General features: G+C 43.5%; 1 protein-coding gene across 3 annotated transcripts; it reads left to right on the top strand.

Moving 5' to 3' along the window:
* Positions 1–223: 223 nt before the first annotated feature.
* LHX8 (LIM homeobox 8) lies at positions 224–21568 on the top strand. Of its 3 annotated transcripts, none has more exons than XM_082227300.1 (9): positions 228–543; positions 3392–3496; positions 4068–4235; positions 9993–10114; positions 13656–13876; positions 15452–15555; positions 18757–18852; positions 19387–19570; positions 20989–21568. In XM_082227300.1, the coding sequence occupies exons 1-9, from the start codon at positions 463–465 to the stop codon at positions 21063–21065; spliced, it is 1158 nt and encodes a 385-aa protein (XP_082083426.1). In that variant the 5' UTR covers positions 228–462; the 3' UTR covers positions 21066–21568. The 3 variants fall into 3 exon arrangements, with proteins under 3 accessions (XP_082083428.1, XP_082083426.1, XP_082083427.1); XM_082227301.1 differs by lacking the exon at positions 228–543 and adding an exon at positions 925–1678; XM_082227302.1 differs by lacking the exon at positions 18757–18852 and having other exon boundaries at positions 224–543.
* Positions 21569–23471: the final 1903 nt, after the last annotated feature.

The following is a 23471-nucleotide window of genomic DNA, read 5'->3' as shown; positions in this document are numbered from 1 at the left end:
CCCCCCCCCCCCGACACACACACACTTCTCCTTTTATATATATATATTAAAAAACCCGCTCCCTGGAGCGCGCTTGCTTGTAGCGATAAAGATCTGAACATGTACAGAAGGCGGGTTTTACACGAGGAGGTGAGGCTCCAGCAGCCAGCCAAGAGGCTTTTGCGGGAAGAGGTTCCACCCACTTGAAAACAAAACTTTCCCCCCCTCCAGGGTCTGACATCAGTGGAGTCGGGTAGGGAGCTCGGGAAGAGGGAAGCGGAGAAGACGAGGGGGAGGCCATTCGGAGCAAGGACTGGAGGCCGACGAGGAGGGCCGGGCGTTGGCTATCATCTCCTTGACACTTTTCGAAACTCGCCCAAGTCGCTTTTTTTCCTTTTCTTTTTCTCCTGCGCGGAAAGGGAGGGAGTGGGGGCTCCGTCCTTTCTGGAGTTGGTATGTGAGGAGCGCTCCCAGCCCAGTGCCATGTATTGGAAGAGCAACCAGATGTTTGTGTGTAAACTGGACGACAAAGACGTGCCTGCGCTTCGCCTCGCGACGGAAAAGGTGAGCCCGCTGCCTCTTCTTCCCCCTGCGAAGACGAGAGACCCTTTTCCTTAAGCCGATTGCCTCCCTCGCAGTCTGTGTAAAAGTGGAGTGGATCCGAATTTGCCCCCAGAGATACCAGCTGCTATGCCCTTTGCTCCGGAGTAGTTTCATTTCGTTGCAGCGGGGGGCGAATATTTCGCGTTAAGCGGTTTGCTCATCGCAGCTTAAGACCCGTCCAGGAATCCCCCCCCAAAAAATGTAATTTTAATTACATTTCGTAATTTTATAAAGTATCCCCACCCCCACCCCTCCTCTTCCTTTGAAATGCGCTTTTTCGTGTGGTGGAAACGACTTCCCCTTCCACTCCTGAAGGCAAATTGGCACGGTTCCACCTAACGTCTGTAAGCGCTTGACACCCCTTACTTGGTGTGTCTGTGTGTGGAAAGCTACGGGTTTTTTGGGGTGTGTTTTTAACTGTAGATCTAAAATATAAACAAATACCTGAATTTCCAGCTGAAAAGGGGAAAAAAAGAAATAAAGAAAAGCGCGCGCCAGCACACGAAAACAAGTTTAGTAGGAAACGTCTGCAGGCGAAAGAGAGAAATCGAATATTTGGCGCACGGAGGACTGACACCGCTTCCACTTCTTACGAAGGACGCCGCTTCGACTTCATACAACGGAGTAGTCCCTTAAGGCATCGCTGGCTTTTGAGGATTTTTTTTTACCGTGCCCCGATTTCGCTTCGAACTGTCCCTAAAGCAAGCGGGTGACAGACGTCAGGCTTGCATGACCTACTTTTTCTTTTGGTGCCCAAGCCAAACCGTTTAGAATTAAAGAATCTGCATTGAGTTTATCAGAACTGATGGGAGCTCGCGGTCGGTCCACCCACCAACGCATCCATACATCCCTCCGTGTCGGCAGCATAATTTAGAGGGGGTGGGCAAGTCTTTTCGTTGCTGCTGCTCAGCAGTTGGTAGCCAGGAGTCCTTTGCAAACCAAAGACCTGCCAGCAGACCCGTATCTGCCTCCTGTTCACCCCTCTTTTAAAAGGCAGTTAATTCCAGCGGTTTTGGGTTCCCCCTACATCTGTGGCGATCGGCGCGGTCAGAATCCTCCAAACTAGCTCGGCTGCCTTCGATGGGGCTACTCCGGGGTAAGTGATCGCAAGCAGCCTTAAACCAGACCGTGCGCCAAACCCTCAAGGGCCGCCGCATTTCCTAGTCTCTGTTCAAGGAATTCTAAAAATGAATGCAATATACTTATTCACTGGAATCATAAAACCGTAGGGCTGGAAGGGACCCCTGGCCCGGGGGTCATCTAGGCTAACCCCCTCGCAATGCAGGAATCTCAACTAAAGCACCCATGGCAGATGGAAATAGAAGCCTTGCTTAAGCCAAAACGAAAAGACATTTAAACCAGAGCAAATTGTTTGCAAGGGCTCGAGTAGAGCCTGTTGGGTTTGGGTTGGCTTTTTAAGGGTTCTGGGGGATAGTGTTCCCCCCTTTTTTTGCTGTAACCTTCCTGCCTCTTTCCATTGTGCTGTATACTACTTACCTGCGCATGGGAAACGTCAAATCGTGCGCTGCATCTATAGACGCCGGTGGGGAACAAGTCCCGTGGAAACATGCAGGGCTGGCTTCTGCGTAGGCCCGGGACGGTGGATGGCGCGCAGCCTCTTCCGTCGCAAAGATTTCGGCAAAGCAAGGAGCCGGTGGACTAGCTGCAACCTAGTTAAAATTATTCCGCGGGGTCAGGAATGTGTCCCCGAAACTAGCTCGGCCTCCTTCCACGAGGCTACTCTGGGCAGACCCATTGATACCCCGGATCGGGGCGCTCTAGATAGGGACGGGCTCTGTTTGGCCCCGGCTATGGCGCCGGATGGTCAGGGATGATGTCGGAGGGCGCAGTGCCCGCTACCTCCGCTCCAGATGATCTCTCTCCCATTTCATCTTGGCGATTCAGGTGGATCGGACATGCATCGCCCACACTCGCCCTCACTGACATCTTAACCGCTGGGATTGCGGGGTAATTAATCCGCATCGAGGTGGCATCCCTCGCCAGGGAGCAAAGCTCCATTGGAAACAGTAATCGGGTTCAGGACTGCCCTGCGACTTTGGATGGAGTCGGCTGCTTAGCTAAAGGGGGCTTTGGGCGCGGGCTTGACTGGCCGAGGGTCGCCCTCCGCCGGCTTTGTTCCGCGCGCCTAATGGAGGCGAGCGCAGCGCCCAGGCGGAGTTGGCGCGAGCGTTTTTGTCCCTTGCCTCGCTCGGCCTCGGCCGCGCCAAACGGCTTCATCAAGCGCGCGCCCTCCCTCCAAATTGGCCAAGGGGGCCATTGTGTTTAATGACCCCCCGAATTAAATTCAGCTGGCTGGTTTCTATTCTCCTCCTTTCTCTTCTGGTGACATTCCCTTCTTCCTCTTCCCCCCTTTTTCTGTGGCCTCAGCTTAACGAAATAAATAAATCCTCGAGTCTAAGCAGCAGCCCCTCGGCCTGTTGACTTCGGCTCGAGTGCTTAAGTGGCAATTTACACCTCGGAGGCCCCAAGCTGGAAGTGGCAAGGCGGGCTCTAATTGCGGAGGGTATTTGGAGGCCGCGCAAGCTGAGGCATTTTCATTTAAATCGTGCCCGGCACGAGCGCCGGGCGGGCGAGGTCTCGGGCTGCTGCTGGAGGAGCGGCAATTAGTGCTCAAGGGCCCCATTGAAGCGCTTATGCCTCGGGGCCGACTTCGCCCCCTAATTGCCGCCGTTTAGTTTTGGCTGGAGGGGAGGGAAGGATGGTCGGCAGCCCCTCTTTCCTTCTCCTATGACGAGCCTCAGTTTTCGGCGGCCTTCGGCGAGCTCAGCCGTCTGGTCTTTCTTCGCAGTTCCCGAGGCTCATGGCTGAGGAGTGTGGGCGAGTAGCAGTAGCAGCGGCGGCGGCGGCGACCGCGACTGGGAGAAGACGGAAAAGCGCGGGAGAGACGGGGCTGGTAAGTCCGCGAGACGCGGGTGGGATGGAGCGACGAGCGCTGCTCGAGAAACGGACTTTCCTCCTAGTCTGTGAAGGGAGCTGAAGGAGAGACGGCGTGTCTGAGGCGACAGGGGACTCTGTGTGTGGGCAGCGCGAGAAAGGCGGGAACGGGGCATTAGCGGGCGGCCAGGCGGGCGCGTGGCTTCGCAGTCTCTCCCACCTGCCCCGACCCAGTCAGGGCACTCACTGGGTGGCCTTCAGGTCGGGCTGGGTTCTCTTCTGAGGGAGATTTGTGAGGGCGAAGGGGCACAAACACGAAGAAGGGCGCCAGGGAGAGAGAATATTCAACCATAGTAGGAACTGAGGGGAGCTCCTCTCCCTATTATCAGCTACTTTATCAGTAGTATTGGCGGGGAACCTCGGCTGAGGCGGCTGGTTTAAGGGAGCGCTCGCTAGGGCAGCTGGATCTAATGATTGGGCGGCGGGGAGAGGACGAGAGTTGCCTCGGAGAGGCTCCTGAGGGAAACAGGCCCGTGGGGAGGGGTCGCAGGCCCGTGTGTATTTGACATCTGCTCGTGTCCGTGTGGCAGGTCAGCCCCGAGGTGGCCGGAGACGAGGATTCGTGCTCGCCGTCCACCCCGCTCTCGCCTTCTTCGTCTTCTCCGCGCTCGCTGAATTCGGGCCCGGGCGGATGCGCGCCCAGCAAGTGCATCTGCAGCAGCTGCGGCCAGGAGATAATCGACAAGTACCTTCTCAAGGTGAGTTGGAGGGCCTTGCAAGCCTGGGCCTTGGAGCGGGAAATGAATGGGCTTCGAGCTCACAGTGGGGCTTCAAGGAAGGCCAATCTGTCCGCCAGGATCCTAGATTTTTTGCTCTCCTGAAAGGATCACCTCCTGATACACTCTGGACTAGGAGAGATTGTGCTTTCCAGCAGGTGATCATTGAAAGTTACTTAAAAAGCACGCTTCTTTGGTCAATAGTACCTTTTGAACGAGTTTGTTTTTTTAAGAGCTCTTTTGCAGGGAATCACCTCCAAAAAGTACTGCTAGAAAATGCTATGGGCCTTTGCAGAGGTTTCCCACCACCCTCAGTACAGTAACTTATTTCACTTTACTTGGATATTTGAGAAACCTGAAACCTGAAATCATTATATATTTAGGGAGATTTGCTCACTGAGTTTGCAACACTATTTCTTTGCAGTCAAAATTCCTTGACTACTGGGCTAGTCTTAACCTTCGGTTAGGATCATTTAGGATCATGTGTTTAGTGCACATATTTGCTACAAAACAGGGCCACTGTTTTGACAAATTCAAACTCAGAATTATGTTGCAGGTTTTAAAAGCTGCCTTACTCAAGTGAAGTTTCCTCTTCAGCTTATAAATGTCATATGTGCACTAGATCATGGGTTAGTAGGCACTAATCAAAACTGAAGTCTGGTTTTGTTGTAAAAAGCCAGATAATTTGGATTTCACAATCATCAGACTGTCTTGAGTTTGTCAGTAGATATAAGAGACTCCAAATCTGGGCCATGCTGAAACTAGGAAATAGCTTAATTTTTTCCTGCTCACTCCTGAAGTGTCTTAAATACCACTTTACAACACAATACAATAAATATCTACCTAGGAGCTTACTTCATTGGCTGCAGTAGGACTTACTCTCAGGTTAATGTGTGTAGAATTGCAGCATTCAATAGCATCCATACTTTTAAAATCTGAAGTGGAAAGTTAAATATAAACAAATCTGGAAGCATAATGCAGAGTCACGTGTTGTAGAATGCATATATTTTATCCTGCTGTTTAGTTCATGAAACGGTGCCTTAGTAAAAGGTCTTCTGGCTGAATATAAAATTTTAATTCATCTGCCCTGGCCAGATAATCTAAGGAGGTTATGTGTTCAAAATAGATTGCACTTGCAGCATTAGGAATAAATATGTTCCATTGCTTTAAGCTTGCTGGAGACATAAAAGTAAATTACCAGTTTTCAAAATTTGGATGAAGAAACAAAATTTCCAAAATCCCCAGTGATCATAACCACCAGCTCAGAAAATGAATCTGAATTGGATATGTATTTTCTTTTGGTGCTCTTTTTTCCTTTTTCCTTTTTTTGAGGTGCCAGAAATTAAAAGCCAACCTGAGATTACATTTGATATTCTTAATATTTGATTATAATTGTAATATTATATGTATGGGCTTATGGAGGTGCAACTGTTGGCTCCTGTATTTGAAAGGAAATTAGTCTGTATCTTTTTCTTTCTTCCTTTTTTGTTTGCCGGAAGTTCTGTGAATGCCTGGCAGCTAACATAGGGTGAATTTAGGAAGTAGGCATGAAACAAGATTTTAAAAATAATTTTTGGGTTTATCCTGCCAACATGGCACATTTGGAGAATTATTGTGTGTGAGCATTGCAGCATATCTGCACACAGAATATGGGAGTGGATATTTGTCATCTGAAGTTTGGCATAACACAGGCATAGGCAAACTCGGCCCTCCAGATGTTTTGGGACTACAACTCCCATCATCCCTGACTACTGTTCCTGTTAGCTATAATAATAATAATTTATTTATACCCCACCCATCTTTCCCAGCCACTCTGGGCAGCTTCCAACAAAATATTAAAATACAATAATGCATCAAACATTAAAAGCTTCCGTAAACATGGCTGCCTTCAGATGTCTTCTAAAAGTCTGGTAGTTGTTGTTCTTTGACATCTGGTGGGAGGGTGTTCCACAGGGCAGGTGCCACTACCAAGAAGGCCCTCTGCCTGGTTCCCTGTAACTTGGCTTCTCACAGTGAGGAAGCTGCCAGAAGGCTCTCAGCGCTGGACCTCGGTGTCCAGGCAAAACGATGGGGGTGGAGACACTCCTTCAGATATACTGGACCGAGGCGGCGGCTACTACTACTACTACTACTACTACTACTACATTTTCTCCAAGGAGCTCAAGCTCATGTATATGATTCTTCCCCCCTTCCTTTTGTCTCTCACAACAATCCTGTGAGGTAGTTTAGACTGAGAGTTTGTGATTGGCACAGGGCCACCTACTGAACTTCATGACCAAGTGGGGATTTAAATCCTAGTCTTCCAGATCCTAGTCAAACACTTGAATGAAGAATGAACCCTTAGCATAAAACAGCTTGAGGTCTCCAAAAATGTTTCCAACTGCTGATTAAAAAGTAACATAATGCAGACTGCAAGGATAAAGTGGTAATACTACATGGGACTATTAATTGTTTATGCTGCAGATCAAACTTGTGATGATTAGGCTGTATCTGGAGTTCTGTGTCCAGTTGTGGGTGCCGCACATCAAGAGGTCCAAGCTGGAGGGTGCTCGGAGGAGAGCAATCCAGATATCAAAGTGGGTCTAGATGCCGAATCCTATGAGGAATGGTTGAAAGAGCTGGTTGTGTTTAGCCGCCCTAGAAGAGAGACTATTAATGGGAGACGTGAGGCTGTTTTGCAAGATGGAGTGAAATTGCAATTGTTCAGCATTAGAAGAAACCTCTCGAGCTGTTCAGCACTGTAGCATGGCTCCTTGGGAGCTGGTGGACTCTTCTTCATTGGAGGCATTGGGAAGTTGGAGCAGATTTCGGGGACCCTTGAAGCTCTGTGCTTCTTTGACTTCAGTTGTTATGAACATGTTCCGTAGCCCTCCATACTGCTGCTCCTAGCACTGGTGGTGAAGTCAGAGAGAATAATGCTTGTTTGTGAATTAGGTAGTTAATCTTTTTCACTGATGTGACTTTGTTTCCAACCCGGGGAAAACAATGTGGCAAATACTCTTTCCCTCTTCCCATTATTGAAGAAACAAATACAGGAGTGTTGCATTGTAGCTTACTGGTAAATTTTTCTAGCATGGGGAGTATGTTTATACGGTTACAGCAAATACCACCGACAATCGGCAATGGTAAACTCTGCAAGCAGGGTTCAATCATAGCTGGTAGGATTGTTTATGCTGTTTCAAGGCTTAGGCAATGTTGTTTATGTATCTTTTGTGTACATCGTGTTCATTTCAGAAGGTCATGGTAAGTCAGTTACGTGACTATTATGTGATCAAAGGTAGTTCAAAACTGATTCAAAACTCCAAACTTTCAGTTACAACACTGCACCTTAAAGAACAGAGAACTTTAAAAATTCATTTTTAAAATTAATACAGTGATGAATTACCATCAAGGACTATTAGTTTTCCTTCAGCATCTGACTTCACTGATTTGATCATCCCTCTAACTTTATCAAACGTTAAATTCTTGTTTCATAGGCTTTTTTTAGTAAGGCTGTTGGCATTTTTGAAATGGCATAGTGGACAACTAATGTATCTATTTAGTGTTCTGTATCTTGGGTTATTACCAAATAGCTAAGTGACAATCAATCGAGCTACAAATATTCTGAAAAACTTTATTCTTGCTATTAAAACTTAGTACAGTGGTTTACCAGGTGGATGGTATCTCCCCGGGGGGGACGGGACTAAGAGGCGTGGGGGTGAGGGTGGGTGCTGGCGGTATGCCACTCCAAAGCCTTTGATTGCTTCTTTACAAAGGCCTGGCTAGAGCACTAGAGCAAAAAAACACCACCTTGGTATTTCATGTTTTATTGCTCTTATCACTTTCAAAGCCATTTCCTTTGGTCACATTTGTTTTTATTTACGATTCTGAATTGTTACAAGGTACCCAATCATTGGTAATAGGTAACAGATTCCCTTACAAATAATTTTCTGTATATCTGTGGTAGGTGAAAGTTTGTGTTTGTTTGGTAAGTAGCTACATATAAATATTTTAGGCTATAGATTTCCTTCACCCTTTTGTTTTTATTAATGATGCAATAAAAAAAAGTTCATGCAATATTGTTTGCTATATATTCTTTAAATTACAAGATTAGAGTTTATGAATTCATTTTTTATATTTTCAGAATAAATATAAAATTACTACTGTTTTGAGTTTTACTGTGTTATCATCTTTGGTGGGTTGTGCAAACCACTGTTTTGAATAATGCTTTTTATAAGATAGGATATAGAGGGCACTGGGGGTGAGTTGAAGAAGCCAGTGGGGCAGTGGTCCCCCAAAAGTATGGGAGCCACTGATCTAGCAGAGGATTAAAAAATGTCTGTTCACACAATTCACTCTGGTTGTGTCTATTACCTTGTCAGCACAAGTAATAAATGCAGCTAGGATATAGTTTGCTATGTGATCAACAACAACAATTGCACATCGGCTGTTTGGTTTGAGAGCATGGATCATTCATCAGCTCCATCACTTAATGTAGCCAAGCAAGATAACCTCTACTACGGTTGTGAATGATCCATGGTAAGTTTCATATAAACAAGCAGCTGAATAAGTGTTTCACTTTCTCATGCTTTAAATGGTAAGCTCTGCAGGGCAACTTCACCCCTTAAGTGCAGTTCAAGGTGATATGGTGTCAGCTAAAACTGCCTTTCTGGATTAAACAGCTCCATAGTCATCCATGCTATGTTGCCCTCTTCCCATAATGTTCTGTTAAAGCTTACACAAACACTTATTCTAAAGGCTAGAATAACTTGAATAACTTGAATATAAACTTGTGTCCAAAGTCTTGACTAGCTTTTGACTTGGGGCATGTTTGTGCTAGCTCATTTTCATGTGCTATGTCGTTGAAAATTGCTCAAGTAAAGGCTACACCTTTATATTTTTATTCTGTCACCCTTGTTATAGCCTGACCAGCAGGGGTGGTGTTGGAGGAGGCCTATGAGAGCTTCACCCTCCAGAATACTTGCCCCTTCTCTACCTTTTAGAAGCTTGTTATATTACTTTGCAGTATATCTGTTTGCCATGTAAGCAAAGCTAAATTACCAGTGAGACTCCAGCCACTTGCAGTCTTAATTCTCCCAGAGACAAATTAAACCCTGAGAGCAGGAGCTAGAGTTTGTGTGTTTCCTTCTGAAAGGTGCCTTAAAATCACATCTTTACATTTAAATCAGAGTTTGTATGTTTGGCCTCTGCCTCAAGTCTTTTATGCCCATGCTGACTTACGAATACTTATTGCTCATTTGCATGAAAATAAATAACCCATTGCTGCTAACTTATTTATTCAGGTGAATTGTGTGAGCAGGACTGGAAAATCAACAGAACCACCCCCTCAAATAAAATTGGGGAATACAGGAACAAAACAGTTCTCCCTTAAGATGCTTTTGTGCTGTTCTGTTCGGTCACTGTAGATGCACAGTCCCTCTGGGGAGAGAAGCTGTTTCTGGATTTCCACAAGTGGCTTTTCTTCCTTGCATTAAACAGAGCTCTGGCATGACTCATTTGTGTCAGTAGGGCTTGTAGTGGAGAACTTCTCGATAAATTGTGCCCCTCTTGGGTGTAAAATTATTATTATTACTACTAGTAGTAATATTATAAATTCCATTTGTGATTGCTTTTTAGATCTGTGGATTCTCACACTTGAGAGTCCTAAGTATTACTGTGAACTTTATTTCTTCAAGCCCTGTTTATATAGTTTGCTTAAATCACTGCTACCAAATGTAAAATTTATTTCTCCTTTCATAGGTAAATGACTTGTGCTGGCATGTGCGGTGTCTCTCTTGCAGTGTATGTAGGACTTCTTTGGGAAGACACACCAGCTGCTATATCAAAGACAAAGACGTTTTCTGCAAACTAGACTATTTCAGGTATACTATGCTTTATTTACGTATGTGTTTATTGCATGTATGCATCAACTTTGTCAAAGCATTCTAGGTGGTTTATAATATGAAACTATGAAATGTAAAACTGTCCCTATTGGAGGGGGTCAGTCAACTGGAGCAGACCTGATGTTGTTTGCCTCCCTCCATCGCTCTTCTTTCCTCTTATAGGGCAGGTGGTATCTTGTAATTACAAAATACTAAGACTATGACAGTAGACCCATGAATTTTTGTGTTTTATGTGCATGGACACATCCTAGTACAAAGGGCTTATTTGCACAGCAGTGCTCATAACTGAAACACACTATTGGCTGAGCTGGCAAGAACTATTGGAAGTTGAGCCCAACGATACCCGAAAAGGACAGAGATTCCCTATCCCTTGCTTTAGTGTCATTTGGTAGCCATTATTAGGCTACTTTCTGGGTAGCTGCTCTTGAACCATTCCCTCTACATCTTGTTGTCCTCTTAATTTTTTTTAATTGAAAAATGTTTATTTTTAGTGATTTAAAAAATCTGAAAAAATATGGCCCTTCACAAAACAAACAAAACCTGCAGTATTCATGCCAGAAATTGGGAAACCAAATAAATCTTTTTAGGAACAGTTCCCCTTCTTAATTGCATAACTCGCAGCATGTATACGACAAGTGGTCCACAGGCTGGACCATACTCAAAGCTGAATATTTTCCAGTCCATCTAACATCAGAATCCTATGCATATCCTATGGATTTTAAATGGAACTCACTCACAGGAAATTAAAGGATTGTAGCCTATTTCTCCCACTGAGCTAACAAAGTGCTTAATGTCACTTGCATATATCCTGACTGAAAGAATTGCTGCAGAAGATCTGTTATAGATAGATAGATAGATAGATAGATAGATAGATAGATATGCACACACCAACAAACAGTGTCATGGAGTGGTCTGGGATAGAGCATGGCTGGAAGAGTGTAGTTATCTGGAATTACTTGCAATCTGATGAAATCAATCTCAATATTATAACTTCAAAAAATGTTTTCGATTAAGCCCTACTGCCATCTTCCTGTTTCCATCTACTCTCGCAAACTGCAATTGTTTCCTCCAGAAGGAAAGTATTTCTGTTGCATGCCAACACTTTGGGGAGTAAACTACTCCCGTTTCTTCTTTGCAGACCAAGATAAAACATGGAAATACTTTGCTGCTAGAGTAAGCTACTGCCATTGAAGGTGTAAGGAGAAACTCACCCTTTGTTATCTAAAGTGCTTGGGGTTTCTGACTGTAATAAAAGTACCTGGCCTTTCATCCTGAATAACACCTAATATGTCTGTTGAAAAGTCAGGAGAAAGAACTTGGAAACAGTTTTTAAAACTGACAATCAGATCCATGAAGCCTACAGATGTGAAACTGTGAGATGCTCTTCAGAAATACACCAAGTGCTCACTTGCATTGATTTTTTGACATTGTTTTGTATACTGGTGAGAGTCATAGAATTAATTCTCAACATCTTCCCATTCTCAGCTCATTTGTCCTTCTGTTTCAGTGCCAACGATGGAGGGGAATAGTGTCTAAACAGCAGAAAAATATTGTCGTAAAATGGCTCTAGTCAGACTTATGCCATTATAATGCTTTAGTAACAATTCATTTGGATTACTGCAATGCACTGTACTTGGGGATTCATTTGGTGCAGAATTCTGCTGTCTGCTTTCACAACATTCGCCTGTTACCGTAATTTTCGCCCTATAGGGCGCACCGGCCCATAGGGCGCACCTAGGGGGTTTTTTGGAGGGGGGGAAATAAAGAAAAAAAATTACTTCCCCCAACCCCCCAGAACAGGCTGCTATCCACAAGCCTAGGGAGCCCGGCAGGAACTCCCGCGGGCTCCCAAGGCTTGCGGATAGCTTCCTGAAGCCTGGAGAGCGAGAGGGGTCCGTGCACACCGACCCCTCTCGCTCTCCAGGCTTCAGTGAAAGCCTGCATTCGCCCCATAGGATGCACACACATTTCCCCTTCGTTTTTGGAGGGGGGAAAGTGCGTCCTGTAGGGCGAAAAATACGGTAATTTCCAAATTATATTTGAGGGCCTTCTCAGTGGTGGTGCCCACTCTGTGGAACGCCCTCCCATCAGATGTCAAGGAAATAAACAACTATCTGACTTTTATCTGAAAGCAGCCCTGTTTAGGGAAGCTTTTAATGTTTGATATTTTATTCTGTTTTTAACCTCTTGGGAGCCGCCCAGAGTGGCTGGGGAAACGCAGCGGGGTGGGCAAGGTATAAATAATTTTATGCAAATATAATATGGAACTTAATAGTCATTAAAATGGAATGAACCGCCATGTGAATGCAGCCTGTATTGCAAACGTCCCGTCCCCCCACCTTTTACCTCTTTAATGCCCTAAATGGCCTAGGCCAGGGGTCGGTTTACCTGGCCTGGCCTGGATCAGTCCTGCAGAGAACCCTCCATGGGCTGGGTTCTCGCCTGCGATTTCTGGCATCTGCGTGTGCGCAGACATGATTTCCGGCGCTGCAGAAGTGAGTCCCCACACCGCGCTGCGCTGGTTTAGCACAGCCCTCCAGGACTCGCCAAGCTCAGTTCTGGGGTGGCTCGTGGGCCAGTTAAACAGCCAGCGTGGGCCGCACGTTGCCGACCTCTGGCCTAGGCTCTTTGTACCTGAAAGAGCAGCTGTTCTCTGCATATTTCCCTCCATTGCCTGAGCTAAAGAGGGGAAACACTACTATGGCTTCCCTCTGTTTTTTTCATAGTTGAGTTTGATGAAGCAATGTAGGTCTTGATGGTTCCACTGACTCTTAGAACTCTTTAGATCAGAGGTATCTATCCACCTCATAAGAATATCACATTCTTTTGGTTAGTTGTCTAAGCCGACTGCTGAAAGAACTTTCCATGGTGTTGCCTAGCTGTATGGACTGTTCCTGTTGAGTTATTTTGTAGTTTCATTGCTGTTTGTGTGCTGTTTTTTTGTTGGTCTTTTTATTGTACAAAGTTTTGAGATTAGTTGCCCTCCTTTTTTTTATGGTAATAAATTATCATCTCCTGGACACAGATGGTAATATATGTATGGAGTAAGGAGGAATAGCCTACACCTTTTTAAAAGAAAGCTATAGAATGAAAAGGTGTAGGGTTCTGCCTGACTCAACACTTCCTGTCTTGGATAGCAGGTATTAAACTCAATTTTTTTAAAGATACCCCTGCTACATCAAGGTATAATCTCATGTAACGCCATGTGTATGACATAACAGGGCTCCTGGGCTGACTTGCCTCAAAGCGGCATGACTTGTCCTTATGAGATATCTTATGATTCCCACAAGAATGCATAAGGGAACGTCATCTCAAAAGTTCAAACATTAATTGCAAAGTCAGGCAATCCTCCTTTTTTTCTGAAGCAGTTGAGTGGAACTTAAGCAAACCCCAGCTTTCAATGAGACTAGTAGCATTTATGATGAACTTCATAATACCCGTAATGTAGCTTCATAATCTAACTTGAGTGGCAGTTGTATGATGAATGGCTGCTATTTTCTCTTCCCTTCTTTTGTTACAGACGGTATGGAACTCGTTGTTCTCGCTGCGGCAGGCATATCCATTCCACTGACTGGGTCCGAAGAGCTAAGGGAAATGTGTATCACCTGGCATGCTTTGCCTGCTTCTCCTGCAAAAGGCAGCTTTCCACAGGGGAGGAGTTTGCTTTGGTGGAAGAGAAAGTCCTCTGTAGGGTACATTATGACTGCATGTTGGATAATCTGAAACGAGAAGTTGAAAATGGTAACTCTCCTTCTTGATGTTAGGTCCCTAGGCTGTATTCCGTTTTTTTTTTGTTTGTTTGTTTGTTTCATGTGGAGGGAAAACACACACACACCCCAGTTGATTCTGGAAACCAGATTAACTTGATCATTTGCTCTGTAACTAATGTATAAATGTAGCATGCATGCAATCGCATGAGAAGTTGGTCATCTGTAGTTTTCACTCTTGTCTAAGGAGCATTTTACCTCTCCTCCACTTTCCTCCAATGTTTTTAATCTGTGGCATTGGCAAAGTAAAATTCTCCGTGCCACACAGACCACTTCAGATTGCCATAATTGCTTGTAGGTGGATGCTAGTGGTGCTATGTTTGCACTTCATTAAAAAAAGGGGGGGCACCACTGTTGCTCCTGAAGTTTGCAGATTTTTCAAAGCATGGTATCCCAAGTCCATTACAGTGGTACCTCGGGTTACATACGCTTCAGGTTAAATATGCTTCAGGTTACAGACTCCACTAACCCAGAAATATTACCTCGGGTTAAGAATTTTGCTTCAGGATGAGAACAGAAAATGTGCAGTGGCAGTGTGGCAGCAGGAGGAGGCCCCATTAGCTAAAGTGGTGCTTCAGGTTAAGAACAGTTTCAGGTTAAGAACGGACCTCCGGAACGAATTAAGTACGTAACCAGAGGTACCACTGTACATGTTTGTCCTTCCCAAGCAATGTAGTTCCATTTGATCCACAGTTGCGAAGAAGTGGTGTAGTAAACATTTCTCATTGGGCGGATAGAGTTACACTGTAATTCAAACCCCCTTTGTGACAGGTTTGGGGGTGGGAGTTGGATTGTCTATAGTTTTCCCATACTCTCCTCAGAACCATCCCTCCCACTCAATGTGCTAGTTGGAGGAAGAGGCCAGCAGCAAGATCTCTGTTGGTGGCAGACTGTGGAGAGTTCCGTAATGCAGTGTTACAGAGTTGGGGAAGGGCTGGGTTCAGCCTGGATCTGCTGGACCCTGAGCCAACTCCACTACCATCACATGATGGCCCAATTGACGCACCAGCTCTGCCACAGTAACTTTCATGCTCCCCCTTCCCATTCCACACCAGCCAGTGTGAATGGCAAGGCTTTGCTGGTGACTCTACTTCTCCTTTTAAGCTCTGCTGCTCCCCACTTGGGATTTGGATTGTAGTTTAAATGATCTGAAGTTAGCCCTTGACAAGAACTATAAGGAGCTTGATTTTTTTAAATGTCCATAGCATTTAGCATTCTTTCTCTCTACTCAATTCAGAATAAAACTGGTTTTTAATCAAGGCCATGTCATATTCCTGTTTGGTGGTTCATGGATTCTCTTCTACACCTCCCCCGCCCCAAATAAAAATGAAGGCCTGCGCTTGCAGCCAGGACCCTGATCTGAAACATGCTTAAAAAAATGGAATACCAAATCTGGTACAAACTCAAGATAATGATGTAGAGTTGCAAAATAATGAAAAATTGATAATTCCATATTCAAAACAAGAAGTCTATTCTAGCGTAATGTCTGTAACTAATGACTGGTGTTGGTACTGTCAAAACTTCGACTTTGTCTTCTTTTTAATTTCAGGTAATGGTATCAGTATGGAAGGTGCATTGCTAACAGAACAAGACATTAATCACCCAAAACCAGCAAAACGGGCGCGGACCAGTTTCACAGCAGATCAGCTTCAGGTAGAGCCCTGGCATGGTGCAATGCCTCTAATGAAAGACAGCTGTGGGTTGTTGGTGTGGGGTGGGAGGGGGGGAGGATAATGACTTTATGCTCTGCATCACTTAATAATTATATTAAATATAGCTGGTTATGAAGAAATTCTCTCCACTGCAGATATTTCTCCTGGTGTCAAGGGCACAGCATGTTTCTGGAATATTCTTGCAAGTGTTAGCTGTTGTTCCATGTGAAATAGTTACTCTTCAGCGTTTCTGTTTCCCAGAAGGCAGCTTGGTAATTCTGTAAAGTGGAAATGTAAATGCTGATCTGTTTTGACTACTTGATGAAATTCATTAAACCAGACATTTCCATCACTACACATAATTATAATAGGAGACTAAATAGTTTCAATTCTGTGTAACATGAAGAGAAGTACTAGAAAATGTGCAGAATATAACTTTACAGGAAACAGATATTTTCAGTGTCTTGCATTTCACCATAGCCGCCAAACCCAAGTGGCAATCAAAACCATGGCTTTTCAGCACAGGCATCACTGTCATGTTCAGATCAGCAGAGGCTGAAGCTTAGCAATGGTGGGGTCAGTATGAACTTTGCAAAACCGATGTCTTTGTGCTCGGGGGGGGGGGGATTGCATTGCAACAATGTTAGTAGAAAAGGAACATGTCACATTCTCCTATGCTACCCCTGAGTTCCGTTAACTACTTTTATTCTGTGGTAGATAAACTTGCAGTTCCTTATCACAACCACTCTAGCACCTGCCTATTTCCACTTTCTGCTTTATAATTCATTCTTGTCCAGTAGCTTAGTACCATTGCTCCCAAATAAGCATAAATAAATCCAATGCGCATTGAATCTTAAGTTGCCCCTTTTAAGGCAAAATGCCAACTTCCACATTGGTTTACAATCTCTTAAAATTAAAAGCATTCTAATAAAACAGGATAAGGTACATTTCTATTGATAAAAAGCAATTAGAAAGCAAAAATTGAGCAACAGAAAAAGGGGGAAATTAATCTAAAGTTTGCTGGCATAAAAGTTTTCAGTTCCTATTCAAAATATTTATTTCTGGTGTAATCCATTTGGTATTACTTACATATGTGGGAAATAACCTAGTTTTGGATTATAACATCCACATTATTATGTGCATATAAAAGTGGCTGTTTAAGTTTTTAGTGAGAAGCAATGGCCTGTCTGTTCAGAATGTTAAAATTGCCTTCCATATAGTCCTATACATGTCCACTTAGATGTAAGTCCACTGAGTTCTGTGAGGCTTACTGCCATGTAAACAGGCATAAGACCTGCAGCCTTAATGTTGCAACAGGTAGTGCAATGGATACACAGGAAGCTCCATATGTACAGCAGAGCTTTTAGCCCTCAAAACAGCTTTTCCTCACCTCTACCAGCATCTGTTAAATAATACCACAGGAGCTTCAGAAGCAGTATTTGAAGTTTTGCTCAGGCGATACGACATAGGTTAGCTTCAGCAGATTCAGGAAAGCACTTGCGTGTGCGTAAACAGGTGTTTTGATCTGAGCCATAGGACTATTTATGCACTGAGTCTAGTTCAGGGGTCAGCAAACTTTTTCAGCAGGGGGCCAGCCCACTGTTCCTCAGACTTTGTGGGGGGCTGGACTATATTGAGGGGGTGGGGAGAATGAATTTCTATGCCCCACAAATAACCCAGAGATGCATTTTAAATAAAAGAACACATTCTACTCATGTAAAAACATGCTGATTCCAGGACTGTCCACTGGCTGGATCTGGCCCCTGGGCCTTAGTTTGCCTACCCATGGTATAGTTCTTCTACTTTTAAAATTGTAAACAGCACCTCTTTTTCCACATCTAAAAATACCAAATAATTTTAAGGTAGTAAACATTTAATTGCCTTAAACTCATGTAATACTTTTTAATTTGGAGTTGTTATTTGGCAATTTTATCAAAGGACTGCAGTGGTTAATGGAATTGACAAGAATCTCATTTCCTTGCCCTTTATAGGGGTAGGAATATTTCATGCATGAAAATTCACTCATGTAGCTCTGGGTTCAGCCCATTGTGTTGCATCTAGTGATGTTCATCCCATTGTGCAACAGATTTCTGTTCTTGTAACAGGACTTCCCTTTTTTCACTCACCCTGTAGCTCTCTGCACCACCTCAAATATTTGTAGTGTCCCCCAACTCTCTGGAGCAGATTTTGGGACACAGGGAAGGAAAGGAAGGGGAAGTCCAGTTACAATATTGACCATTTGAGTTTATATAAGTCATAACTTGGGGTTCTGATATCAACAACTGAATATTCAGTTGACTTGTCTACCCAACCATCAGTAACTCCAGTAGTTTACAGCTAGGTGTAGAAGTATCTTGACTCAATGAAACTTCAATCCTTCCACACCAAAATGGCCATGAGGTTTTCATTCAAAAAATGTAAAGTAATGGCCCTTTATCTCTCTTATAATGATAATCTGAAAAGGCTTATGACATACTATAGTTTGTCTGTGCTTTCCTGAACTATCAGTGCAGAACTAAAGATCAAATTAACAATAATGTACACTAATCAAAAATCCACTTTCAACTTGAATAAGCTCCTGAAAGAAGTAAAAGCTAATTTTCAAAAATCATTTCGCAGTAGGATTCACACAGTACACTTTTGGGCATGGTAACTCCACCAAGAGGTTACGTTTAACCATGTCCAGTGGTGTATATGTGCTATGAACGTGCCTTAATGCGACTTGCCTTTGCAAAAATTAGTATAGCCATTCCTAATTTCTTCTGCCTTCTGTTTCATACTAACATTGTTCATATTTGCAGACATTTTGTAAAGGAGGCCGTGATAGGGCAACAACTAGTTCTTGCCACATGAAGGTGCATTTTTGTAATACAAGTGTCATATAAAATGGATATGATCTGAATGAATAATGATGATGTCGTCACATGAAACCAGCTCTTAGTAACAAATGAGCTGGAATCTTGCTTTGATTTTTTTTCTTTCTTTCACGTAATGTTGTATTCTAGTGCTGGAGCTAATCTGGTCATTGGGTTAGCTTAGCCTGCCTTGATGTGGTTTAGAAGTCTTTTATGTGGACAATGCACTCCTCAAACTGCTGTTGGAGGTTGGAGCTATATGACTGCATCTTGTTACTTATGCAGTCTGGCTAGTACGTTAAAAAAAAACAGTTTAAAAATAAAAAAATACTTCTTGCATTTTCCAGGTAATGCAAGCACAGTTTGCTCAGGACAACAATCCAGATGCACAAACACTCCAAAAACTGGCAGAAAGAACAGGCTTGAGCAGGCGTGTGATACAGGTAACTGTACTGCAGTTACTTCACAAGTACTGTGAGCAGAGCTTCTCAGCAGCATAAAGCTCCAAAGAACAGTTTTTCTATTGATCAGTATTCCTTAGCTAGAGTAGACCTTGTGTGATGTCTTTTACAGCAGTCCTGAAACATTGATTTTTTTTTTTTGTTTCTTTAGGAAGAAAATGCACATCTAATGTCTTCCATCACATACTTTCACATTGCTGAAGGAACATAATTTAGGGTTGTCTTGCATGTGCCAGCAGCAATGTGAGTGATTAGTGACCCGTGGTGAACAATGACACCAGGAGCCCACGTTAGAAGCTCCCCCAACTTGTTGCTTGTACTAAAGTTCGATGTATCTTATTTTTTAATTTGGGTCTACCTGGCCTCAGTAAAGAGCACACACAGGGAAAAAGTTGCACTGGCATTTATATGGAAGAGGCCCTCAGTGGTTTTAAATACTTTGTTTCTTTGATGTAGTTAAATGCCAGATAACGAATACGATGTGCATCTTTTTGTGTCTTTCCATTTTGTGCCTAGGTGTGGTTTCAAAACTGCAGAGCACGCCACAAGAAACACGTTAGCCCCAATCACTCTTCGTCTACTCCTATTACAACAGTCCAGCCTTCCAGGCTTTCTCCACCAATGTTAGAAGAAATGGGCTACTCAGCCTATGTACCCCAGGATGCGACAATGCTAAATGCTCTGCATAATTTCATGGATGGTAGGTACAGTAGCATGCTATAATTACTTCATAGACTTGAGAGAAGAAAATGTGAAATGCACCCTTTTGCTCAGGGTTGGGCACCATGCAACCCACAGGCAGCCAAAAAAAAGACATACTCATTCTTGTGTCTGGTATTCTTGGGAAATTCTTGTACTGTTTTTCTGTGTTTGATTGGAATATTTTGTATATTTTATCGTTTATATTGTTTGCCACCTTGTGAGACTTTTTCTAAAAGGCAGGATAGAAATTTGTTAGATGACAAATACATTCTAGCTTTTCAGATTGTTGTCCCTAGTACTCTGCTGCAGAGAGAGGTTGATAAAAAATATTTTGCTCGGAAAGCAAGCAAAAATTCTCCATATATTCTTTGTGCTCATGATAGCATATAGCCCATAAGTCGGGATGTCAAAGCTGTTGGTCTTGCTTCCGTGTGTGCAGAAGTACACCATACCTTTTTTGTTTTGTTTGGCAAGTTCTGCTCCCTAGTTTTGGGAAATAAGTAATAGCCTTGCATAAGCTTAGGCCTTTTGCGTGTTACGGCATTTTGGTGTGTTTTTTTAACCATACCTCTGAAACTGACAATATCTAGGGCTCTTTATTGTAGCAGAGGATCTCTGAATAATGACCCACAGATCTTTCCTCCCCAAATTACATTTTCATGCTCACCTTTTTACATTTAAAAATGTTCACAATTTTTTTTTTAATGCATGTTCTTATGGACTTCTGTACGGGAATGCTGTATTCAAAACTTTATGGGGGGGGAAATACTCGTTATATAGCACTTAAAAGTTCACCACAATTCTGTCATCCTCCATATACAAAAGGTTTATGTCAAGCTAGAAACTTTTCCTTAAATCGAAAGGAAGAAGGCCTAATTAGACAGAGTTTAAATAGCTTTCATCTTTCAAATAAGGCTTTATTGTAAAGGGCTTCATATTATAATAAAGCAAGCCTCATGACATCTTAAATGCTATGAAATCTTCAGCGAGCCATAAGCTTTAGGGAGCTGCAGGTGCATCTGAAAAGTACTGTAGTTCACAGTAGCTTGTGCCGTAATGAAATTTGTGGCTCTTTAAGATACCACACAATTTTGTTGTCGTTTTGCTGCAATGGGCCCATTTTATGCATAGTTTTGAACTGTATTCAGTGGGATTAGGCATTTTTGTAATAAGATACCTTCCTCACAAACTGCAAAGTTGTATGTATAAAAGAGTTCATCGGGTAACAGGCACTGCCCAGGGTATAAAGACATGGGGGGGCATTCTCATTCTAGAAATGAGCGCTGGTACCAGCTGGTGAAATGGGTGCCGCTTGCTGGTATCCCAGCCATATCAGTGCAGTTGGGTTTGTACTCACAAGTAATATTTTTTTATACTTCTAGTTAGGCTGACCAGCAAATCTTTCTATTTTTGTAGCTCATTCACCTTCTGCTCTTGGACTCCAGCCTTTGCTACCCCATTCAATGACACAACTGCCGATAAGTCACAGTTAACTCATTTATTTCAGGGACATGAGACTAAAGAGGTACCCCTGAGATACCCACTGTACTTGTATTCAGTTTAAACTTTAAATGACATCCAAAGCATTTTGAAGACGATTTTGTTGCCCAGGTATGTAAGTATAGTTGGCCTGCAAGACACTTTTATGGCTTTCTCCATAAATATGTTTACAAGACTTATTAAAGAGAAACACCTTTTTTTTTGTATTGTCTGGAAGTAGTCCATTCTAGCTGTGTTTGTTTAATTTATTTATCATCAAAAGAGCACTTTGCTAAAAGACAGGACTGACAGTTGTGCAAAATGTTTACAATTCTTTGTGAAATTGTAGTTCATCATTAGTTTGTATCTGTAAGTTATTGCTATTAAAGTATTACTTGTATTTGAGTTACATGCAGCCTATACTTTGAAGATTATGTCCATGAGCTGGCAAAAGTTCAGTTGCCAGAATTCTCTAAATGACCTAAATAAAACCTTCTGTTGTAGCATGACTAGCAAACATATTATTGCGTTAATGGTATAATCTCGAGTATTTTACAATGGACAGCCTGATTCTATTAGTTGAACTTGTAAGGAAAGACACAGTAAGTGCTCTAAGTACATAAATATTTAATGAATTGGCAGCCTTCTCTGAACTGGTAGATGTGACATCCGACATGAAGTTACTTAACTATAAATGGTATTGAAATGTCAATGATACCCTTTATAACCTAGAGAACAGCAAACTGTGGCTACTTTAATATGTTTTGTTCATTTCACCCTGTTGGTTTGGATTCTTACAAAATATATTTCATGCTAGGGACGCGGGTGGCGCTGTGGGTTAAAGCCTCAGCGCCTAGGGCTTGCCGATCGAAAGGTCGGCAGTTCGAATCCCCGCGGCGGGGTGCGCTCCCGTCGTTCGGTCCCAGCGCCTGCCAACCTAGCAGTTCGAAAGCACCCCCGGGTGCAAGTAGATAAATAGGTACTGCTTACCAGCGGGAAGGTAAACGGCGTTCCGTGTGCTGCGCTGGCTCGCCAGATGCAGCTTTGTCACGCTGGCCACGTGACCCGGAAGTGTCTCCGGACAGCGCTGGCCCCCGGCCTATAGATGTGAGATGGGCGCACAAACCCCAGAGTCTGTCAAGACTGGCCCGTTCGGGCAGGGGTACCTTTACCTTTACCTTTATATTTCATGCTACACAATTTCCACAATGTCTTGTGTACTATGTTAAAAAGGCCAGGGCAGTCTTTAAACAGCCCAAGTGCAAAAGCTTGAACTTTGGTACAGTTTCATGCATATAGGTACATGTACGTACATCCATGTCTCTTCTTACTGTGAAAGATTAGAGGCTTACATGCATCGTATTTAAATACAACCACCCTGATCTAGTCAAGGGGGAGATATATACACTTGTTTATGTGAACAATGTGACTGAAACTAGTAGCCTCCAATCACTCTTGTCTTGGTGCTGTGTATATTTGCTGTGGCAAATTGTACATTTTTGGTTTTCCAAAACCTAAAGATGACAGGTGGAAGTGTCAGTGCCTGTGGTACACTGAGCCATGTTTGCCAATAGACAAGCTAGATACTACCTAGGGCTTCATTCTTTTAGGACCCTTGGCATCACTGAAGAGGAAAAGCCTCTCCTAAGATGTCTCCTCCTAACCATGCACGAACCATCTAAAACCACTTGTGCTTCTTGCTTCACAATTATGAGGATGTCAGTACATTGACAGCTAAGTCTTCCATAAGCGAATCATGGAGGAATTCTCCCCCCCCCCCAGCAATTCCTCCTGCCTAAGCGCCATATATCTGCTCCAGAAGGTTGAGAACCCTCCATAGCAGATTTACATTTTCAGTGTAAATTTCTACGCATTGCAGTGTTATATTACTGAACTGAATTTGGAGATGGGTCTTTTCCACCATGGTTATGAGCATTTCAGATCTGCAGATTTCAAAGTTTGAATTTTGGAGCACTTCTGAAACAGCTCTTACCTTTGTTTTAGCATGTGAAAGTGGGAGAGCACAGCCATATATGTGCTCATGTCAGTTCTTCAGTGACTAGAAGAAGCTGCTGGAAATTGCAGCAAGCCAGAGTGGCTTGCTCTCTTCCCTGCCTCTTGGTGAGGATTCAGTTTCTTGTGCTGGATCAGTGGTAGTGCTAAGGGAAGAATTGCTTCAGCTTCTACAGCAGGAGCTATACTGCATACTACTACAACCTCCTGGAGCACTTTCAAAGCAACCTTCACTGGTGGTAAGTTCTCATATTTAGGACACTTTGTGTGCAGATGTTTCAAAGCAAAGGTAGTCCTTGGCTCGAGCGGCTTGCAACATCTGAGCAGTTGGAGCCAACTTCAAGTCATGCAGCAGATGCTTCATTCCTCAGATCGTAAGTGTGTAATGGCGCCGTACGTAAAACAAT

This window comes from Podarcis vaucheri (assembly GCF_965113315.1).
Source record: "Podarcis vaucheri genome assembly, chromosome: 6".
In the NCBI taxonomy this organism is placed as follows: Eukaryota; Metazoa; Chordata; class Lepidosauria; order Squamata; family Lacertidae; genus Podarcis; species Podarcis vaucheri.
The sequence above is the reverse complement of the archived record's forward strand: the minus strand, read 5'-3'. Positions and strand labels throughout refer to the sequence as shown.

What these genes read in the sequence shown, in the direction of transcription:
- LHX8 (XM_082227300.1), top strand. Translation starts at nt 463, where the DNA reads ATGTATTGGAAGAGCAACCAGATGTTTGTGTGTAAACTGGACGACAAA. An exon ending in TCACAGCAGATCAGCTTCAG is followed by an intron (nt 15,556 to 18,756) that starts GTAGAGCCCTGG and finishes TGCATTTTCCAG; the next exon opens with GTAATGCAAGCACAGTTTGC. An exon ending in TCTGCATAATTTCATGGATG is followed by an intron (nt 19,571 to 20,988) that starts GTAGGTACAGTA and finishes CTATTTTTGTAG; the next exon opens with CTCATTCACCTTCTGCTCTT.